At 52.3% G+C, this 21,019-nt stretch overlaps 1 protein-coding gene across 1 annotated transcript in view; it reads left to right on the forward strand.

Annotated features, from left to right (window-relative positions):
• Positions 1–21,019, forward strand: part of LOC140407025 (BBSome complex member BBS1-like) — a gene marked incomplete at its 5' end in the record, with an annotated part of 59,897 nt that overhangs the window by 10,177 nt on the left and 28,701 nt on the right. The window contains one exon of the mRNA XM_072494807.1: positions 20,775–20,933. Coding sequence (XP_072350908.1) covers positions 20,775–20,933 — 159 coding nt within the window. The remainder of the gene's footprint in view (positions 1–20,774; positions 20,934–21,019) is intronic.

Genomic DNA, 21,019 nt, shown 5'->3' on the forward strand with positions numbered 1-21,019 from the left:
TACAGAGTAAAGCTCCCTGTACACTGTCCCCATCAAACACTCCCAGGACAGGTACAGCACGGGGTTAGATACAGAGTAAAGCTCCCTCTACACTGTCCCCATCAAACACTCCCAGGACAGGTACAGCACGGGGTTAGATACAGAGTAAAGCTCCCTCTGCACTGTCCCCATCAAACACTCCCAGGACAGGTACAGCACGGGGTTAGATACAGAGTAAAGCTCCCGCTACACTGTCCCCATCAAACACTCCCAGGACAGGTACAGCACGGAGTTAGATACAGAGTAAAGCTCCCTCTACACTGTCCCCATCAAACACTCCCAGGACAGGTACAGCACGGAGTTAGATACAGAGTAAAGCTCCCTCTACACTGTCCCCATCAAACACTCCCAGGACAGGTACAGCACGGAGTTAGATACAGAGTAAAGCTCCCGCTACACTGTCCCCATCAAACACTCCCAGGACAGGTACAGCACGGGGTTAGATACAGAGTAAAGCTCCCTCTACACTGTCCCCATCAAAAACTCCCAGGACAGGTACAGCACGGGGTTAGATACAGAGTAAAGCTCCCTCTACACTGTCCCCATCAAACACTCCCAGGACAGGTACAGCACGGGGTTAGATACAGAGTAAAGCTCCCTCTACACTGTCCCCATCAAAAACTCCCAGGACAGGTACAGCACGGGGTTAGATACAGAGTAAAGCTCCCTCTACACTGTCCCCATCAAACACTCCCAGGACAGGTACAGCACGGGGTTAGATACAGAGTAAAGCTCCCTCTACACTGTCCCCATCAAACACTCCCAGGACAGGTACAGCACGGGGTTAGATACAGAGTAAATCTCCCTCTACACTGTCCCCATCAAACACTCCCAGGACAGGTACAGCACAGGGTTAGATACAGAGTAAAGCTCCCTCTGCACTGTCCCCATCAAACACTCCCAGGACAGGTACAGCACAGGGTTAGATACAGAGTAAAGCTCCCTCTACACTGTCCCCATCAAACACTCCCAGGACAGGTACAGCACGCGGTTAGATACAGAGTAAAGCTCCCTCTGCACTGTCCCCATCAAACACTCCCAGGACAGGTACAGCACGGGGTTAGATACAGAGTAAAGCTCCCTCTACACTGTCCCCATCAAACACTCCCAGGACAGGTACAGCACGGGGTTAGATACAGAGTAAAGCTCCCTCTACATTGTCCCCATCAAACACTCCCAGGACAGGTACAGCACGGGGTTAGATACAGAGTAAATCTCCCTCTACACTGTCCCCATCAAACACTCCCAGGACAGGTACAGCACAGGGTTAGATACAGAGTAAAGCTCCCTCTGCACTGTCCCCATCAAACACTCCCAGGACAGGTACAGCACGGGGTTAGATACAGAGTAAAGCTCCCTCTACACTGTCCCCATCAAACACTCCCAGGACAGGTACAGCACGGGGTTAGATACAGAGTAAAGCTCCCACTACACTGTCCCCATCAAACACTCCCAGGACAGGTACAGCACGCGGTTAGATACAGAGTAAAGCTCCCTCTGCACTGTCCCCATCAAACACTCCCAGGACAGGTACAGCACGGGGTTAGATACAGAGTAAAGCTCCCTCTACACTGTCCCCATCAAACACTCCCAGGACAGGTACAGCACGTGGTTAGATACAGAGTAAATCTCCCTCTACACTGTCCCCATCAAACACTCCCAGGACAGGTACAGCACAGGGTTAGATACAGAGTAAAGCTCCCTCTGCACTGTCCCCATCAAACACTCCCAGGACAGGTACAGCACGGGGTTAGATACAGAGTAAAGCTCCCTCTACACTGTCCCCATCAAACACTCCCAGGACAGGTACAGCACGCGGTTAGATACAGAGTAAAGCTCCCTCTGCACTGTCCCCATCAAACACTCCCAGGACAGGTACAGCACGGGGTTAGATACAGAGTAAAGCTCCCTCTACACTGTCCCCATCAAACACTCCCAGGACAGGTACAGCACGGGGTTAGATACAGAGTAAAGCTCCCTCTACATTGTCCCCATCAAACACTCCCAGGACAGGTACAGCACGGGGTTAGATACAGAGTAAATCTCCCTCTACACTGTCCCCATCAAACACTCCCAGGACAGGTACAGCACAGGGTTAGATACAGAGTAAAGCTCCCTCTGCACTGTCCCCATCAAACACTCCCAGGACAGGTACAGCACGGGGTTAGATACAGAGTAAAGCTCCCTCTACACTGTCCCCATCAAACACTCCCAGGACAGGTACAGCACGGGGTTAGATACAGAGTAAAGCTCCCACTACACTGTCCCCATCAAACACTCCCAGGACAGGTACAGCACGCGGTTAGATACAGAGTAAAGCTCCCTCTGCACTGTCCCCATCAAACACTCCCAGGACAGGTACAGCACGGGGTTAGATACAGAGTAAAGCTCCCTCTACACTGTCCCCATCAAACACTCCCAGGACAGGTACAGCACGTGGTTAGATACAGAGTAAAGCTCCCTCTGCACTGTCCCCATCAAACACTCCCAGGACAGGTACAGCACGGGGTTAGATACAGAGTAAAGCTCCCTCTACACTGTCCCCATCAAACACTCCCAGGACAGGTACAGCACGGGGTTAGATACAGAGTAAAGCTCCCTCTACACTGTCCCCATCAAACACTCCCAGGACAGGTACAGCACGCGGTTAGATACAGAGTAAAGCTCCCTCTACACTGTCCCCATCAAACACTCCCAGGACAGGTACAGCACGGGGTTAGATACAGAGTAAAGCTCCCTCTACACTGTCCCCATCAAACACTCCCAGGACAGGTACAGCACGGGGTTAGATACAGAGTAAAGCTCCCTCTACACTGTCCCCATCAAACACTCCCAGGACAGGTACAGCACGCGGTTAGATACAGAGTAAAGCTCCCTCGACACTGTCCCCATCAAACACTCCCAGGACAGGTACAGCACGGGGTTAGATACAGAGTAAAGCTCCCTCTACACTGTCCCCATCAAACACTCCCAGGACAGGTATAGCACGGGGTTAGATACAGAGTAAAGCTCCCTCTGCACTGTCCCCATCAAACACTCCCAGGACAGGTACAGCACGGGGTTAGATACAGAGTAAAGCTCCCTCTACACTGTCCCCATCAAACACTCCCAGGACAGGTACAGCACGGGGTTAGATACAGAGTAAAGCTCCCTCTGCACTGTCCCCATCAAACACTCCCAGGACAGGTACAGCACGGGGTTAGATACAGAGTAAAGCTCCCTCTACACTGTCCCCATCAAACACTCCCAGGACAGGTACAGCACGGGGTTAGATACAGAGTAAAGCTCCCTCTGCACTGTCCCCATCAAACACTCCCAGGACAGGTACAGCACGGGGTTAGATACAGAGTAAAGCTCCCTCTACACTGTCCCCATCAAACACTCCCAGGACAGGTACAGCACGGGGTTAGATACAGAGTAAAGCTCCCTCTACACTGTCCCCATCAAACACTCCCAGGACAGGTACAGCACGGGGTTAGATACAGAGTAAAGCTCCCTCTGCACTGTCCCCATCAAACACTCCCAGGACAGGTACAGCACGGGGTTAGATACAGAGTAAAGCTCCCTCTACACTGTCCCCATCAAACACTCCCAGGACAGGTACAGCACGGGGTTAGATACAGACTAAAGCTCCCTCTACACTGTCCCCATCAAACACTCCCAGGACAGGTACAGCACGGGGTTAGATACAGAGTAAAGCTCCCTCTGCACTGTCCCCATCAAACACTCCCAGGACAGGTACAGCACGGGGTTAGATACAGAGTAAAGCTCCCTCTACACTGTCCCCATCAAACACTCCCAGGACAGGTACAGCACGGGGTTAGATACAGAGTAAAGCTCCCTCTACACTGTCCCCATCAAACACTCCCAGGACAGGTGCAGCACGGGGTTAGATACAGAGTAAAGCTCCCTCTACACTGTCCCCATCAAACACTCCCAGGACAGGTACAGCACGGGGTTAGATACAGAGTAAAGCTCCCTCTACACTGTCCCCAACACTCCCAGGACAGGTACAGCACGGGGTTAGATACAGAGTGAAGCTCCCTCTACACTGTCCCCATCAAACACTCCCAGGACAGGTACAGCACGGGGTTAGATACAGAGTAAAGCTCCCTCTACACTGTCCCCATTAAACACTCCCAGGACAGGTACAGCACGGGGTTAGATACAGAGTATAGCTCCCTCTACACTGTCCCCATCAAACACTCCCAGGACAGGTACAGCACGGGGTTAGATACAGAGTAAAGCTCCCTCTGCACTGTCCCCATCAAACACTCCCAGGACAGGTACAGCACGGGGTTAGATACAGAGTAAAGCTCCCTCTGCACTGTCCCCATCAAACACTCCCAGGACAGGTACAGCACGGGGTTAGATACAGAGTAAAGCTCCCTCTACACTGTCCCCATCAAACACTCCCAGGACAGGTACAGCACGGGGTTAGATACAGAGTAAAGCTCCCTCTACACTGTCCCCATCAAACACTCCCAGGACAGGTGCAGCACGGGGTTAGATACAGAGTAAAGCTCCCTCTACACTGTCCCCATTAAACACTCCCAGGACAGGTACAGCACGGGGTTAGATACAGAGTAAAGCTCCCTCTACACTGTCCCCATCAAACACTCCCAGGACAGGTACAGCACGGGGTTAGATACAGAGTAAAGCTCCCTCTGCACTGTCCCCATCAAACACTCCCAGGACAGGTACAGCACGGGGTTAGATACAGAGTAAAGCTCCTTCTACACTGTCTCCATCAAACACTCCCAGGACAGGTACAGCACGGGGTTAGATACAGAGTAAAGCTCCTTCTACACTGTCTCCATCAAACACTCCCAGGACAGGTACAGCACGGGGTTAGATACAGAGTAAAGCTCCCTCTACACTGTCCCCATCAAACACTCCCAGGACAGGTGCAGCACGGGGTTAGATACAGAGTAAAGCTCCCTCTACACTGTCCCCATCAAACACTCCCAGGACAGGTACAGCACGGGGTTAGATACAGAGTAAAGCTCCCTCTACACTGTCCCCAACACTCCCAGGACAGGTACAGCACGGGGTTAGATACAGAGTGAAGCTCCCTCTACACTGTCCCCATCAAACACTCCCAGGACAGGTACAGCACGGGGTTAGATACAGAGTAAAGCTCCCTCTACACTGTCCCCATTAAACACTCCCAGGACAGGTACAGCACGGGGTTAGATACAGAGTAAAGCTCCCTCTACACTGTCCCCATCAAACACTCCCAGGACAGGTACAGCACGGGGTTAGATACAGAGTAAAGCTTCCTCTGCACTGTCCCCATCAAACACTCCCAGGACAGGTACAGCACGGGGTTAGATACAGAGTAAAGCTCCTTCTACACTGTCTCCATCAAACACTCCCAGGACAGGTACAGCACGGGGTTAGATACAGAGTAAAGCTCCTTCTACACTGTCTCCATCAAACACTCCCAGGACAGGTACAACACGGGGTTAGATACAGAGTAAAGCTCCCTCTACACTGCCCCCATCAAACACTCCCAGGACAGGTACAGCACGGGGTTAGATACAGAGTAAAGCTCCCTCTGCACTGTCCCCATCAAACACTCCCAGGACAGGTACAGCACGGGGTTAGATACAGAGTAAAGCTCCCTCTACACTGTCCCCATCAAACACTCCCAGGACAGGTACAGCACGGGGTTAGATACAGAGTAAAGCTCCCACTACACTGTCCCCATCAAACACTCCCAGGACAGGTACAGCACGCGGTTAGATACAGAGTAAAGCTCCCTCTGCACTGTCCCCATCAAACACTCCCAGGACAGGTACAGCACGGGGTTAGATACAGAGTAAAGCTCCCTCTACACTGTCCCCATCAAACACTCCCAGGACAGGTACAGCACGTGGTTAGATACAGAGTAAATCTCCCTCTACACTGTCCCCATCAAACACTCTCAGGACAGGTACAGCACAGGGTTAGATACAGAGTAAAGCTCCCTCTGCACTGTCCCCATCAAACACTCCCAGGACAGGTACAGCACGGGGTTAGATACAGAGTAAAGCTCCCTCTACACTGTCCCCATCAAACACTCCCAGGACAGGTACAGCACGCGGTTAGATACAGCGTAAAGCTCCCTCTGCACTGTCCCCATCAAACACTCCCAGGACAGGTACAGCACGGGGTTAGATACAGAGTAAAGCTCCCTCTACACTGTCCCCATCAAACACTCCCAGGACAGGTACAGCACGGGGTTAGATACAGAGTAAAGCTCCCTCTACATTGTCCCCATCAAACACTCCCAGGACAGGTACAGCACGGGGTTAGATACAGAGTAAATCTCCCTCTACACTGTCCCCATCAAACACTCCCAGGACAGGTACAGCACAGGGTTAGATACAGAGTAAAGCTCCCTCTGCACTGTCCCCATCAAACACTCCCAGGACAGGTACAGCACGGGGTTAGATACAGAGTAAAGCTCCCTCTACACTGTCCCCATCAAACACTCCCAGGACAGGTACAGCACGGGGTTAGATACAGAGTAAAGCTCCCACTACACTGTCCCCATCAAACACTCCCAGGACAGGTACAGCACGCGGTTAGATACAGAGTAAAGCTCCCTCTGCACTGTCCCCATCAAACACTCCCAGGACAGGTACAGCACGGGGTTAGATACAGAGTAAAGCTCCCTCTACACTGTCCCCATCAAACACTCCCAGGACAGGTACAGCACGTGGTTAGATACAGAGTAAAGCTCCCTCTGCACTGTCCCCATCAAACACTCCCAGGACAGGTACAGCACGGGGTTAGATACAGAGTAAAGCTCCCTCTACACTGTCCCCATCAAACACTCCCAGGACAGGTACAGCACGGGGTTAGATACAGAGTAAAGCTCCCTCTACACTGTCCCCATCAAACACTCCCAGGACAGGTACAGCACGCGGTTAGATACAGAGTAAAGCTCCCTCTACACTGTCCCCATCAAACACTCCCAGGACAGGTACAGCACGGGGTTAGATACAGAGTAAAGCTCCCTCTACACTGTCCCCATCAAAAACTCCCAGGACAGGTACAGCACGGGGTTAGATACAGAGTAAAGCTCCCTCTACACTGTCCCCATCAAACACTCCCAGGACAGGTACAGCACGGGGTTAGATACAGAGTAAAGCTCCCTCTACACTGTCCCCATCAAACACTCCCAGGACAGGTACAGCACGGGGTTAGATACAGAGTAATCTCCCTCTACACTGTCCCCATCAAACACTCCCAGGACAGGTACAGCACAGGGTTAGATACAGAGTAAAGCTCCCTCTGCACTGTCCCCATCAAACACTCCCAGGACAGGTACAGCACGGGGTTAGATACAGAGTAAAGCTCCCTCTACACTGTCCCCATCAAACACTCCCAGGACAGGTACAGCACGCGGTTAGATACAGAGTAAAGCTCCCTCTGCACTGTCCCCATCAAACACTCCCAGGACAGGTACAGCACGGGGTTAGATACAGAGTAAAGCTCCCTCTACACTGTCCCCATCAAACACTCCCAGGACAGGTACAGCACGGGGTTAGATACAGAGTAAAGCTCCCTCTACATTGTCCCCATCAAACACTCCCAGGACAGGTACAGCACGGGGTTAGATACAGAGTAAATCTCCCTCTACACTGTCCCCATTAAACACTCCCAGGACAGGTACAGCACAGGGTTAGATACAGAGTAAAGCTCCCTCTGCACTGTCCCCATCAAACACTCCCAGGACAGGTACAGCACGGGGTTAGATACAGAGTAAAGCTCCCTCTACACTGTCCCCATCAAACACTCCCAGGACAGGTACAGCACGGGGTTAGATACAGAGTAAAGCTCCCACTACACTGTCCCCATCAAACACTCCCAGGACAGGTACAGCACGCGGTTAGATACAGAGTAAAGCTCCCTCTGCACTGTCCCCATCAAACACTCCCAGGACAGGTACAGCACGGGGTTAGATACAGAGTAAAGCTCCCTCTACACTGTCCCCATCAAACACTCCCAGGACAGGTACAGCACGTGGTTAGATACAGAGTAAATCTCCCTCTACACTGTCCCCATCAAACACTCCCAGGACAGGTACAGCACGGGGTTAGATACAGAGTAAAGCTCCCTCTGCACTGTCCCCATCAAACACTCCCAGGACAGGTACAGCACGGGGTTAGATACAGAGTAAAGCTCCCTCTACACTGTCCCCATCAAACACTCCCAGGACAGGTACAGCACGCGGTTAGATACAGAGTAAAGCTCCCTCTACACTGTCCCCATCAAACACTCCCAGGACAGGTACAGCACGGGGTTAGATACAGAGTAAAGCTCCCTCTACACTGTCCCCATCAAACACTCCCAGGACAGGTATAGCACGGGGTTAGATACAGAGTAAAGCTCCCTCTGCACTGTCCCCATCAAACACTCCCAGGACAGGTACAGCACGGGGTTAGATACAGAGTAAAGCTCCCTCTACACTGTCCCCATCAAACACTCCCAGGACAGGTACAGCACGGGGTTAGATACAGAGTAAAGCTCCCTCTGCACTGTCCCCATCAAACACTCCCAGGACAGGTACAGCACGGGGTTAGATACAGAGTAAAGCTCCCTCTACACTGTCCCCATCAAACACTCCCAGGACAGGTACAGCACGGGGTTAGATACAGAGTAAAGCTCCCTCTGCACTGTCCCCATCAAACACTCCCAGGACAGGTACAGCACGGGGTTAGATACAGAGTAAAGCTCCCTCTACACTGTCCCCATCAAACACTCCCAGGACAGGTACAGCACGGGGTTAGATACAGAGTAAAGCTCCCTCTACACTGTCCCCATCAAACACTCCCAGGACAGGTACAGCACGGGGTTAGATACAGAGTAAAGCTCCCTCTGCACTGTCCCCATCAAACACTCCCAGGACAGGTACAGCACGGGGTTAGATACAGAGTAAAGCTCCCTCTACACTGTCCCCATCAAACACTCCCAGGACAGGTACAGCACGGGGTTAGATACAGAGTAAAGCTCCCTCTACACTGTCCCCATCAAACACTCCCAGGACAGGTACAGCACGGGGTTAGATACAGAGTAAAGCTCCCTCTGCACTGTCCCCATCAAACACTCCCATGACAGGTACAGCACGGGGTTAGATACAGAGTAAAGCTCCCTCTACACTGTCCCCATCAAACACTCCCAGGACAGGTACAGCACGGGGTTAGATACAGAGTAAAGCTCCCTCTACACTGTCCCCAACACTCCCAGGACAGGTACAGCACGGGGTTAGATACAGAGTGAAGCTCCCTCTACACTGTCCCCATCAAACACTCCCAGGACAGGTACAGCACGGGGTTAGATACAGAGTAAAGCTCCCTCTACACTGTCCCCATTAAACACTCCCAGGACAGGTACAGCACGGGGTTAGATACAGAGTAAAGCTCCCTCTACACTGTCCCCATCAAACACTCCCAGGACAGGTACAGCACGGGGTTAGATACAGAGTAAAGCTCCCTCTGCACTGTCCCCATCAAACACTCCCAGGACAGGTACAGCACGGGGTTAGATACAGAGTAAAGCTCCCTCTGCACTGTCCCCATCAAACACTCCCAGGACAGGTACAGCACGGGGTTAGATACAGAGTAAAGCTCCCTCTACACTGTCCCCATCAAACACTCCCAGGACAGGTACAGCACGGGGTTAGATACAGAGTAAATCTCCCTCTACACTGTCCCCATCAAACACTCCCAGGACAGGTGCAGCACGGGGTTAGATACAGAGTAAAGCTCCCTCTACACTGTCCCCATTAAACACTCCCAGGACAGGTACAGCACGGGGTTAGATACAGAGTAAAGCTCCCTCTACACTGTCCCCATCAAACACTCCCAGGACAGGTACAGCACGGGGTTAGATACAGAGTAAAGCTCCCTCTGCACTGTCCCCATCAAACACTCCCAGGACAGGTACAGCACGGGGTTAGATACAGAGTAAAGCTCCTTCTACACTGTCTCCATCAAACACTCCCAGGACAGGTACAGCACGGGGTTAGATACAGAGTAAAGCTCCTTCTACACTGTCTCCATCAAACACTCCCAGGACAGGTACAGCACGGGGTTAGATACAGAGTAAAGCTCCCTCTACACTGTCCCCATCAAACACTCCCAGGACAGGTGCAGCACGGGGTTAGATACAGAGTAAAGCTCCCTCTACACTGTCCCCATCAAACACTCCCAGGACAGGTACAGCACGGGGTTAGATACAGAGTAAAGCTCCCTCTACACTGTCCCCAACACTCCCAGGACAGGTACAGCACGGGGTTAGATACAGAGTGAAGCTCCCTCTACACTGTCCCCATCAAACACTCCCAGGACAGGTACAGCACGGGGTTAGATACAGAGTAAAGCTCCCTCTACACTGTCCCCATTAAACACTCCCAGGACAGGTACAGCACGGGGTTAGATACAGAGTAAAGCTCCCTCTACACTGTCCCCATCAAACACTCCCAGGACAGGTACAGCACGGGGTTAGATACAGAGTAAAGCTCCCTCTGCACTGTCCCCATCAAACACTCCCAGGACAGGTACAGCACGGGGTTAGATACAGAGTAAAGCTCCTTCTACACTGTCTCCATCAAACACTCCCAGGACAGCTACAGCACGGGGTTAGATACAGGGTAAAGCTCCTTCTACACTGTCTCCATCAAACACTCCCAGGACAGGTACAACACGGGGTTAGATACAGAGTAAAGCTCCCTCTACACTGCCCCCATCAAACACTCCCAGGACAGGTACAGCACGGGGTTAGATACAGAGTAAAGCTCCCTCTGCACTGTCCCCATCAAACACTCCCAGGACAGGTACAGCACGGGGTTAGATACAGAGTAAAGCTCCCTCTACACTGTCCCCATCAAACACTCCCAGGACAGGTACAGCACGGGGTTAGATACAGAGTAAAGCTCCCACTACACTGTCCCCATCAAACACTCCCAGGACAGGTACAGCACGCGGTTAGATACAGAGTAAAGCTCCCTCTGCACTGTCCCCATCAAACACTCCCAGGACAGGTACAGCACGGGGTTAGATACAGAGTAAAGCTCCCTCTACACTGTCCCCATCAAACACTCCCAGGACAGGTACAGCACGTGGTTAGATACAGAGTAAATCTCCCTCTACACTGTCCCCATCAAACACTCCCAGGACAGGTACAGCACAGGGTTAGATACAGAGTAAAGCTCCCTCTGCACTGTCCCCATCAAACACTCCCAGGACAGGTACAGCACGGGGTTAGATACAGAGTAAAGCTCCCTCTACACTGTCCCCATCAAACACTCCCAGGACAGGTACAGCACGCGGTTAGATACAGAGTAAAGCTCCCTCTGCACTGTCCCCATCAAACACTCCCAGGACAGGTACAGCACGGGGTTAGATACAGAGTAAAGCTCCCTCTACACTGTCCCCATCAAACACTCCCAGGACAGGTACAGCACGGGGTTAGATACAGAGTAAAGCTCCCTCTACATTGTCCCCATCAAACACTCCCAGGACAGGTACAGCACGGGGTTAGATACAGAGTAAATCTCCCTCTACACTGTCCCCATCAAACACTCCCAGGACAGGTACAGCACAGGGTTAGATACAGAGTAAAGCTCCCTCTGCACTGTCCCCATCAAACACTCCCAGGACAGGTACAGCACGGGGTTAGATACAGAGTAAAGCTCCCTCTACACTGTCCCCATCAAACACTCCCAGGACAGGTACAGCACGGGGTTAGATACAGAGGAAAGCTCCCACTACACTGTCCCCATCAAACACTCCCAGGACAGGTACAGCACGCGGTTAGATACAGAGTAAAGCTCCCTCTGCACTGTCCCCATCAAACACTCCCAGGACAGGTACAGCACGGGGTTAGATACAGAGTAAAGCTCCCTCTACACTGTCCCCATCAAACACTCCCAGGACAGGTACAGCACGTGGTTAGATACAGAGTAAAGCTCCCTCTGCACTGTCCCCATCAAACACTCCCAGGACAGGTACAGCACGGGGTTAGATACAGAGTAAAGCTCCCTCTACACTGTCCCCATCAAACACTCCCAGGACAGGTACAGCACGGGGTTAGATACAGAGTAAAGCTCCCTCTACACTGTCCCCATCAAACACTCCCAGGACAGGTACAGCACGGGGTTAGATACAGAGTAAAGCTCCCTCTACACTGTCCCCATCAAACACTCCCAGGACAGGTACAGCACGGGGTTAGATACAGAGTAAAGCTCCCTCTACACTGTCCCCATCAAACACTCCCAGGACAGGTACAGCACGGGGTTAGATACAGAGTAAAGCTCCCTCTACACTGTCCCCATCAAACACTCCCAGGACAGGTACAGCACGCGGTTAGATACAGAGTAAAGCTCCCTCTACACTGTCCCCATCAAACACTCCCAGGACAGGTACAGCACGGGGTTAGATACAGAGTAAAGCTCCCTCTACACTGTCCCCATCAAACACTCCCAGGACAGGTATAGCACGGGGTTAGATACAGAGTAAAGCTCCCTCTGCACTGTCCCCATCAAACACTCCCAGGACAGGTACAGCACGGGGTTAGATACAGAGTAAAGCTCCCTCTACACTGTCCCCATCAAACACTCCCAGGACAGGTACAGCACGGGGTTAGATACAGAGTAAAGCTCCCTCTGCACTGTCCCCATCAAACACTCCCAGGACAGGTACAGCACGGGGTTAGATACAGAGTAAAGCTCCCTCTACACTGTCCCCATCAAACACTCCCAGGACAGGTACAGCACGGGGTTAGATACAGAGTAAAGCTCCCTCTGCACTGTCCCCATCAAACACTCCCAGGACAGGTACAGCACGGGGTTAGATACAGAGTAAAGCTCCCTCTACACTGTCCCCATCAAACACTCCCAGGACAGGTACAGCACGGGGTTAGATACAGAGTAAAGCTCCCTCTACACTGTCCCCATCAAACACTCCCAGGACAGGTACAGCACTGGGTTAGATACAGAGTAAAGCTCCCTCTGCACTGTCCCCATCAAACACTCCCAGGACAGGTACAGCACGGGGTTAGATACAGAGTAAAGCTCCCTCTACACTGTCCCCATCAAACACTCCCAGGACAGGTACAGCACGGGGTTAGATACAGAGTAAAGCTCCCTCTACACTGTCCCCATCAAACACTCCCAGGACAGGTACAGCACGGGGTTAGATACAGAGTAAAGCTCCCTCTGCACTGTCCCCATCAAACACTCCCAGGACAGGTACAGCACGGGGTTAGATACAGAGTAAAGCTCCCTCTACACTGTCCCCATCAAACACTCCCAGGACAGGTACAGCACGGGGTTAGATACAGAGTAAAGCTCCCTCTACACTGTCCCCATCAAACACTCCCAGGACAGGTGCAGCACGGGGTTAGATACAGAGTAAAGCTCCCTCTACACTGTCCCCATCAAACACTCCCAGGACAGGTACAGCACGGGGTTAGATACAGAGTAAAGCTCCCTCTACACTGTCCCCAACACTCCCAGGACAGGTACAGCACGGGGTTAGATACAGAGTGAAGCTCCCTCTACACTGTCCCCATCAAACACTCCCAGGACAGGTACAGCACGGGGTTAGATACAGAGTAAAGCTCCCTCTACACTGTCCCCATTAAACACTCCCAGGACAGGTACAGCACGGGGTTAGATACAGAGTAAAGCTCCCTCTACACTGTCCCCAACAAACACTCCCAGGACAGGTACAGCACGGGGTTAGATACAGAGTAAAGCTCCCTCTGCACTGTCCCCATCAAACACTCCCAGGACAGGTACAGCACGGGGTTTGATACAGAGTAAAGCTCCCTCTGCACTGTCCCCATCAAACACTCCCAGGACAGGTACAGCACGGGGTTAGATACAGAGTAAAGCTCCCTCTACACTGTCCCCATCAAACACTCCCAGGACAGGTACAGCACGGGGTTAGATACAGAGTAAAGCTCCCTCTACACTGTCCCCATCAAACACTCCCAGGACAGGTGCAGCACGGGGTTAGATACAGAGTAAAGCTCCCTCTACACTGTCCCCATTAAACACTCCCAGGACAGGTACAGCACGGGGTTAGATACAGAGTAAAGCTCCCTCTACACTGTCCCCATCAAACACTCCCAGGACAGGTACAGCACGGGGTTAGATACAGAGTAAAGCTCCCTCTGCACTGTCCCCATCAAACACTCCCAGGACAGGTACAGCACGGGGTTAGATACAGAGTAAAGCTCCTTCTACACTGTCTCCATCAAACACTCCCAGGACAGGTACAGCACGGGGTTAGATACAGAGTAAAGCTCCTTCTACACTGTCTCCATCAAACACTCCCAGGACAGGTACAGCACGGGGTTAGATACAGAGTAAAGCTCCCTCTACACTGTCCCCATCAAACACTCCCAGGACAGGTGCAGCACGGGGTTAGATACAGAGTAAAGCTCCCTCTACACTGTCCCCATCAAACACTCCCAGGACAGGTACAGCACGGGGTTAGATACAGAGTAAAGCTCCCTCTACACTGTCCCCAACACTCCCAGGACAGGTACAGCACGGGGTTAGATACAGAGTGAAGCTCCCTCTACACTGTCCCCATCAAACACTCCCAGGACAGGTACAGCACGGGGTTAGATACAGAGTAAAGCTCCCTCTACACTGTCCCCATTAAACACTCCCAGGACAGGTACAGCACGGGGTTAGATACAGAGTAAAGCTCCCTCTACACTGTCCCCATCAAACACTCCCAGGACAGGTACAGCACGGGGTTAGATACAGAGTAAAGCTCCCTCTGCACTGTCCCCATCAAACACTCCCAGGACAGGTACAGCACGGGGTTAGATACAGAGTAAAGCTCCTTCTACACTGTCTCCATCAAACACTCCCAGGACAGGTACAGCACGGGGTTAGATACAGAGTAAAGCTCCTTCTACACTGTCTCCATCAAACACTCCCAGGACAGGTACAGCACGGGGTTAGATACAGAGTAAAGCTCCCTCTGCACTGTCCCCATCAAACACTCCCAGGACAGGTACAGCACGGGGTTAGATACAGAGTAAAGCTCCCTCTACACTGTCCCCATCAAACACTCCCAGGACAGGTACAGCACGGGGTTAGATACAGAGTAAAGCTCCCACTACACTGTCCCCATCAAACACTCCCAGGACAGGTACAGCACGCGGTTAGATACAGAGTAAAGCTCCCTCTGCACTGTCCCCATCAAACACTCCCAGGACAGGTACAGCACGGGGTTAGATACAGAGTAAAGCTCCCTCTACACTGTCCCCATCAAACACTCCCAGGACAGGTACAGCACGTGGTTAGATACAGAGTAAATCTCCCTCTACACTGTCCCCATCAAACACTCCCAGGACAGGTACAGCACAGGGTTAGATACAGAGTAAAGCTCCCTCTGCACTGTCCCCATCAAACACTCCCAGGACAGGTACAGCACGGGGTTAGATACAGAGTAAAGCTCCCTCTACACTGTCCCCATCAAACACTCCCAGGACAGGTACAGCACGCGGTTAGATACAGAGTAAAGCTCCCTCTGCACTGTCCCCATCAAACACTCCCAGGACAGGTACAGCACGGGGTTAGATACAGAGTAAAGCTCCCTCTACACTGTCCCCATCAAACACTCCCAGGACAGGTACAGCACGGGGTTAGATACAGAGTAAAGCTCCCTCTACATTGTCCCCATCAAACACTCCCAGGACAGGTACAGCACGGGGTTAGATACAGAGTAAATCTCCCTCTACACTGTCCCCATCAAACACTCCCAGGACAGGTACAGCACAGGGTTAGATACAGAGTAAAGCTCCCTCTGCACTGTCCCCATCAAACACTCCCAGGACAGGTACAGCACGGGGTTAGATACAGAGTAAAGCTCCCTCTACACTGTCCCCATCAAACACTCCCAGGACAGGTACAGCACGGGGTTAGATACAGAGTAAAGCTCCCACTACACTGTCCCCATCAAACACTCCCAGGACAGGTACAGCACGCGGTTAGATACAGAGTAAAGCTCCCTCTGCACTGTCCCCATCAAACACTCCCAGGACAGGTACAGCACGGGGTTAGATACAGAGTAAAGCTCCCTCTACACTGTCCCCATCAAACACTCCCAGGACAGGTACAGCACGTGGTTAGATACAGAGTAAAGCTCCCTCTGCACTGTCCCCATCAAACACTCCCAGGACAGGTACAGCACGGGGTTAGATACAGAGTAAAGCTCCCTCTACACTGTCCCCATCAAACACTCCCAGGACAGGTACAGCACGGGGTTAGATACAGAGTAAAGCTCCCTCTACACTGTCCCCATCAAACACTCCCAGGACAGGTACAGCACGGGGTTAGATACAGAGTAAAGCTCCCTCTACACTGTCCCCATCAAACACTCCCAGGACAGGTACAGCACGGGGTTAGATACAGAGTAAAGCTCCCTCTACACTGTCCCCATCAAACACTCCCAGGACAGGTACAGCACGGGGTTAGATACAGAGTAAAGCTCCCTCTACACTGTCCCCATCAAACACTCCCAGGACAGGTACAGCACGCGGTTAGATACAGAGTAAAGCTCCCTCTACACTGTCCCCATCAAACACTCCCAGGACAGGTACAGCACGGGGTTAGATACAGAGTAAAGCTCCCTCTACACTGTCCCCATCAAACACTCCCAGGACAGGTATAGCACGGGGTTAGATACAGAGTAAAGCTCCCTCTGCACTGTCCCCATCAAACACTCCCAGGACAGGTACAGCACGGGGTTAGATACAGAGTAAAGCTCCCTCTACACTGTCCCCATCAAACACTCCCAGGACAGGTACAGCACGGGGTTAGATACAGAGTAAAGCTCCCTCTGCACTGTCCCCATCAAACACTCCCAGGACAGGTACAGCACGGGGTTAGATACAGAGTAAAGCTCCCTCTACACTGTCCCCATCAAACACTCCCAGGACAGGTACAGCACGGGGTTAGATACAGAGTAAAGCTCCCTCTGCACTGTCCCCATCAAACACTCCCAGGACAGGTACAGCACGGGGTTAGATACAGAGTAAAGCTCCCTCTACACTGTCCCCATCAAACACTCCCAGGACAGGTACAGCACGGGGTTAGATACAGAGTAAAGCTCCCTCTACACTGTCCCCATCAAACACTCCCAGGACAGGTACAGCACTGGGTTAGATACAGAGTAAAGCTCCCTCTGCACTGTCCCCATCAAACACTCCCAGGACAGGTACAGCACGGGGTTAGATACAGAGTAAAGCTCCCTCTACACTGTCCCCATCAAACACTCCCAGGACAGGTACAGCACGGGGTTAGATACAGAGTAAAGCTCCCTCTACACTGTCCCCATCAAACACTCCCAGGACAGGTACAGCACGGGGTTAGATACAGAGTAAAGCTCCCTCTGCACTGTCCCCATCAAACACTCCCAGGACAGGTACAGCACGGGGTTAGATACAGAGTAAAGCTCCCTCTACACTGTCCCCATCAAACACTCCCAGGACAGGTACAGCACGGGGTTAGATACAGAGTAAAGCTCCCTCTACACTGTCCCCATCAAACACTCCCAGGACAGGTGCAGCACGGGGTTAGATACAGAGTAAAGCTCCCTCTACACTGTCCCCATCAAACACTCCCAGGACAGGTACAGCACGGGGTTAGATACAGAGTAAAGCTCCCTCTACACTGTCCCCAACACTCCCAGGACAGGTACAGCACGGGGTTAGATACAGAGTGAAGCTCCCTCTACACTGTCCCCATCAAACACTCCCAGGACAGGTACAGCACGGGGTTAGATACAGAGTAAAGCTCCCTCTACACTGTCCCCATTAAACACTCCCAGGACAGGTACAGCACGGGGTTAGATACAGAGTAAAGCTCCCTCTACACTGTCCCCAACAAACACTCCCAGGACAGGTACAGCACGGGGTTAGATACAGAGTAAAGCTCCCTCTGCACTGTCCCCATCAAACACTCCCAGGACAGGTACAGCACGGGGTTTGATACAGAGTAAAGCTCCCTCTGCACTGTCCCCATCAAACACTCCCAGGACAGGTACAGCACGGGGTTAGATACAGAGTAAAGCTCCCTCTACACTGTCCCCATCAAACACTCCCAGGACAGGTACTGCACGGGGTTAGATACAGAGTAAAGCTCCCTCTACACTGTCCCCATCAAACACTCCCAGGACAGGTGCAGCACGGGGTTAGATACAGAGTAAAGCTCCCTCTACACTGTCCCCATTAAACACTCCCAGGACAGGTACAGCACGGGGTTAGATACAGAGTAAAGCTCCCTCTACACTGTCCCCATCAAACACTCCCAGGACAGGTACAGCACGGGGTTAGATACAGAGTAAAGCTCCCTCTGCACTGTCCCCATCAAACACTCCCAGGACAGGTACAGCACGGGGTTAGATACAGAGTAAAGCTCCTTCTACACTGTCTCCATCAAACACTCCCAGGACAGGTACAGCACGGGGTTAGATACAGAGTAAAGCTCCTTCTACACTGTCTCCATCAAACACTCCCAGGACAGGTACAGCACGGGGTTAGATACAGAGTAAAGCTCCCTCTACACTGTCCCCATCAAACACTCCCAGGACAGGTGCAGCACGGGGTTAGATACAGAGTAAAGCTCCCTCTACACTGTCCCCATCAAACACTCCCAGGACAGGTACAGCACGGGGTTAGATACAGAGTAAAGCTCCCTCTACACTGTCCCCAACACTCCCAGGACAGGTACAGCACGGGGTTAGATACAGAGTGAAGCTCCCTCTACACTGTCCCCATCAAACACTCCCAGGACAGGTACAGCACGGGGTTAGATACAGAGTAAAGCTCCCTCTACACTGTCCCCATTAAACACTCCCAGGACAGGTACAGCACGGGGTTAGATACAGAGTAAAGCTCCCTCTACACTGTCCCCATCAAACACTCCCAGGACAGGTACAGCACGGGGTTAGATACAGAGTAAAGCTCCCTCTGCACTGTCCCCATCAAACACTCCCAGGACAGGTACAGCACGGGGTTAGATACAGAGTAAAGCTCCTTCTACACTGTCTCCATCAAACACTCCCAGGACAGGTACAGCACGGGGTTAGATACAGAGTAAAGCTCCTTCTACACTGTCTCCATCAAACACTCCCAGGACAGGTACAGCACGGGGTTAGATACAGAGTAAAGCTCCCTCAGCACTGTCCCCATCAAACACTCCCAGGACAGGTACAGCACGGGGTTAGATACAGAGTAAAGCTCCTTCTACACTGTCTCCATCAAACACTCCCAGGACAGGTACAGCACGGGGTTAGATACAGAGTAAAGCTCCCTCTACACTGTCCCCATCAAACACTCCCAGGACAGGTGCAGCACGGGGTTAGATACAGAGTAAAGCTCCCTCTGCACTGTCCCCATCAAACACTCCCAGGACAGGTACAGCACGGGGTTAGATACAGAGTAAAGCTCCTTCTACACTGTCTCCATCAAACACTCCCAGGACAGGTACAGCACGGGGTTAGATACAGAGTAAAGCTCCCTCTACACTGTCCCCATCAAACACTCCCAGGACAGGTACAGCACGGGGTTAGATACAGAGTAAAGCTCCCTCTACACTGTCCCCATCAAACACTCCCAGGACAGGTACAGCACGGGGTTAGATACAGAGTAAAGCTCCCTCTACACTGTCCCCATCAAACACCCCCAGGACAGGTAAAGCACGCGGTTAGATACAGAGTAAAGCTCCCTCTACACTGTCCCCATCAAACACTCCCAGGACAGGTACAGCACGGGGTTAGATACAGAGTAAAGCTCCCTCTACACTGTCCCCATCAAACACTCTCAGGACAGGGACAGCACGGTGTTAGATACAGAGTAAAGCTCCCTCTACACTGTCCCCATCAAACACTCCCAGGACAGGTCCAGCACGGGGTTAGATACAGAGTAAAGCTCCCTCTGCACTGTCCCCATCAAACACTCCCAGGACAGGTACAGCACGGGGTTAGATACAGAGTAAAGCTCCCTCTACACTGTCCCCATCAAACACTCCCAGGACAGGTACAGCACGGGGTTAGATACAGAGTAAAGCTCCCTCTACACTGTCCCCATCAAACACTCCCAGGACAGGTACAGCACGGGGTTAGATACAGAGTAAAGCTCCCTCTACACTGTCCCCATTAAACACTCCCAGGACAGGTACAGCACGGGGTTAGATACTGAGTAAAGCTCCCTCTACACTGTCCCCATCAAACACTCCCAGGACAGGTACAGCACGGGGTTAGATACAGAGTAAAGGTCCCTCTACACTGTCCCCATCAAACACTCCCAGGACAGGTACAGCACGGGGTTAGATACTGAGTAAAGCTCCCTCTACACTGTCCCCCATCAAACACTCCCAGGACAGGTACAGCACGGGGTTTGATACAGAGTAAAGCTCCCTCTGCACTGTCCCCATCAAACACTCCCAGGACAGGTACAGCACGGGGTTAGATACAGAGTAAAGCTCCCTCTACACTGTCCCCATCAAACACTCCCAGGACAGGTACAGCACGGGGTTAGATACAGAGTAAAGCTCCCTCTTCACTGTCCCCATCAAACACTCCCAGGACAGGTACAGCACAGGGTTAGATACAGAGTAAAGCTCCCTCTACACTGTCCCCATCAAACACTCCCAGGACAGGTACAGGTGTCCACACGTCCTGTCGCTCACGTGAGGTTTCCTTTCCGGCTCCCAGGGGGAGGGCTCATCATTAAGATCCTGAAGAGGACGGCGGTCTTTGAGGATAAGGACACCAGCCCGGGACCTCCGCTGGCGCAGAGCATTAAACTGAACGTCCCGCGGAAAACCAAGCTGTACGTGGACCAGACGCTGCGGGAGCGGGAGAACGCCGTGGGTGAGTAGACCAGCTAACTCTCGTCTCTCCCGGGAGTCCAGCTGAGGGAGGTGATGCAACCGACGCCAGTCTGCTATTTGACTGCA

This window comes from Scyliorhinus torazame, unplaced genomic scaffold (genome assembly GCF_047496885.1).
Source record: "Scyliorhinus torazame isolate Kashiwa2021f unplaced genomic scaffold, sScyTor2.1 scaffold_1109, whole genome shotgun sequence".
Classification (NCBI taxonomy): domain Eukaryota; kingdom Metazoa; phylum Chordata; class Chondrichthyes; order Carcharhiniformes; family Scyliorhinidae; genus Scyliorhinus; species Scyliorhinus torazame.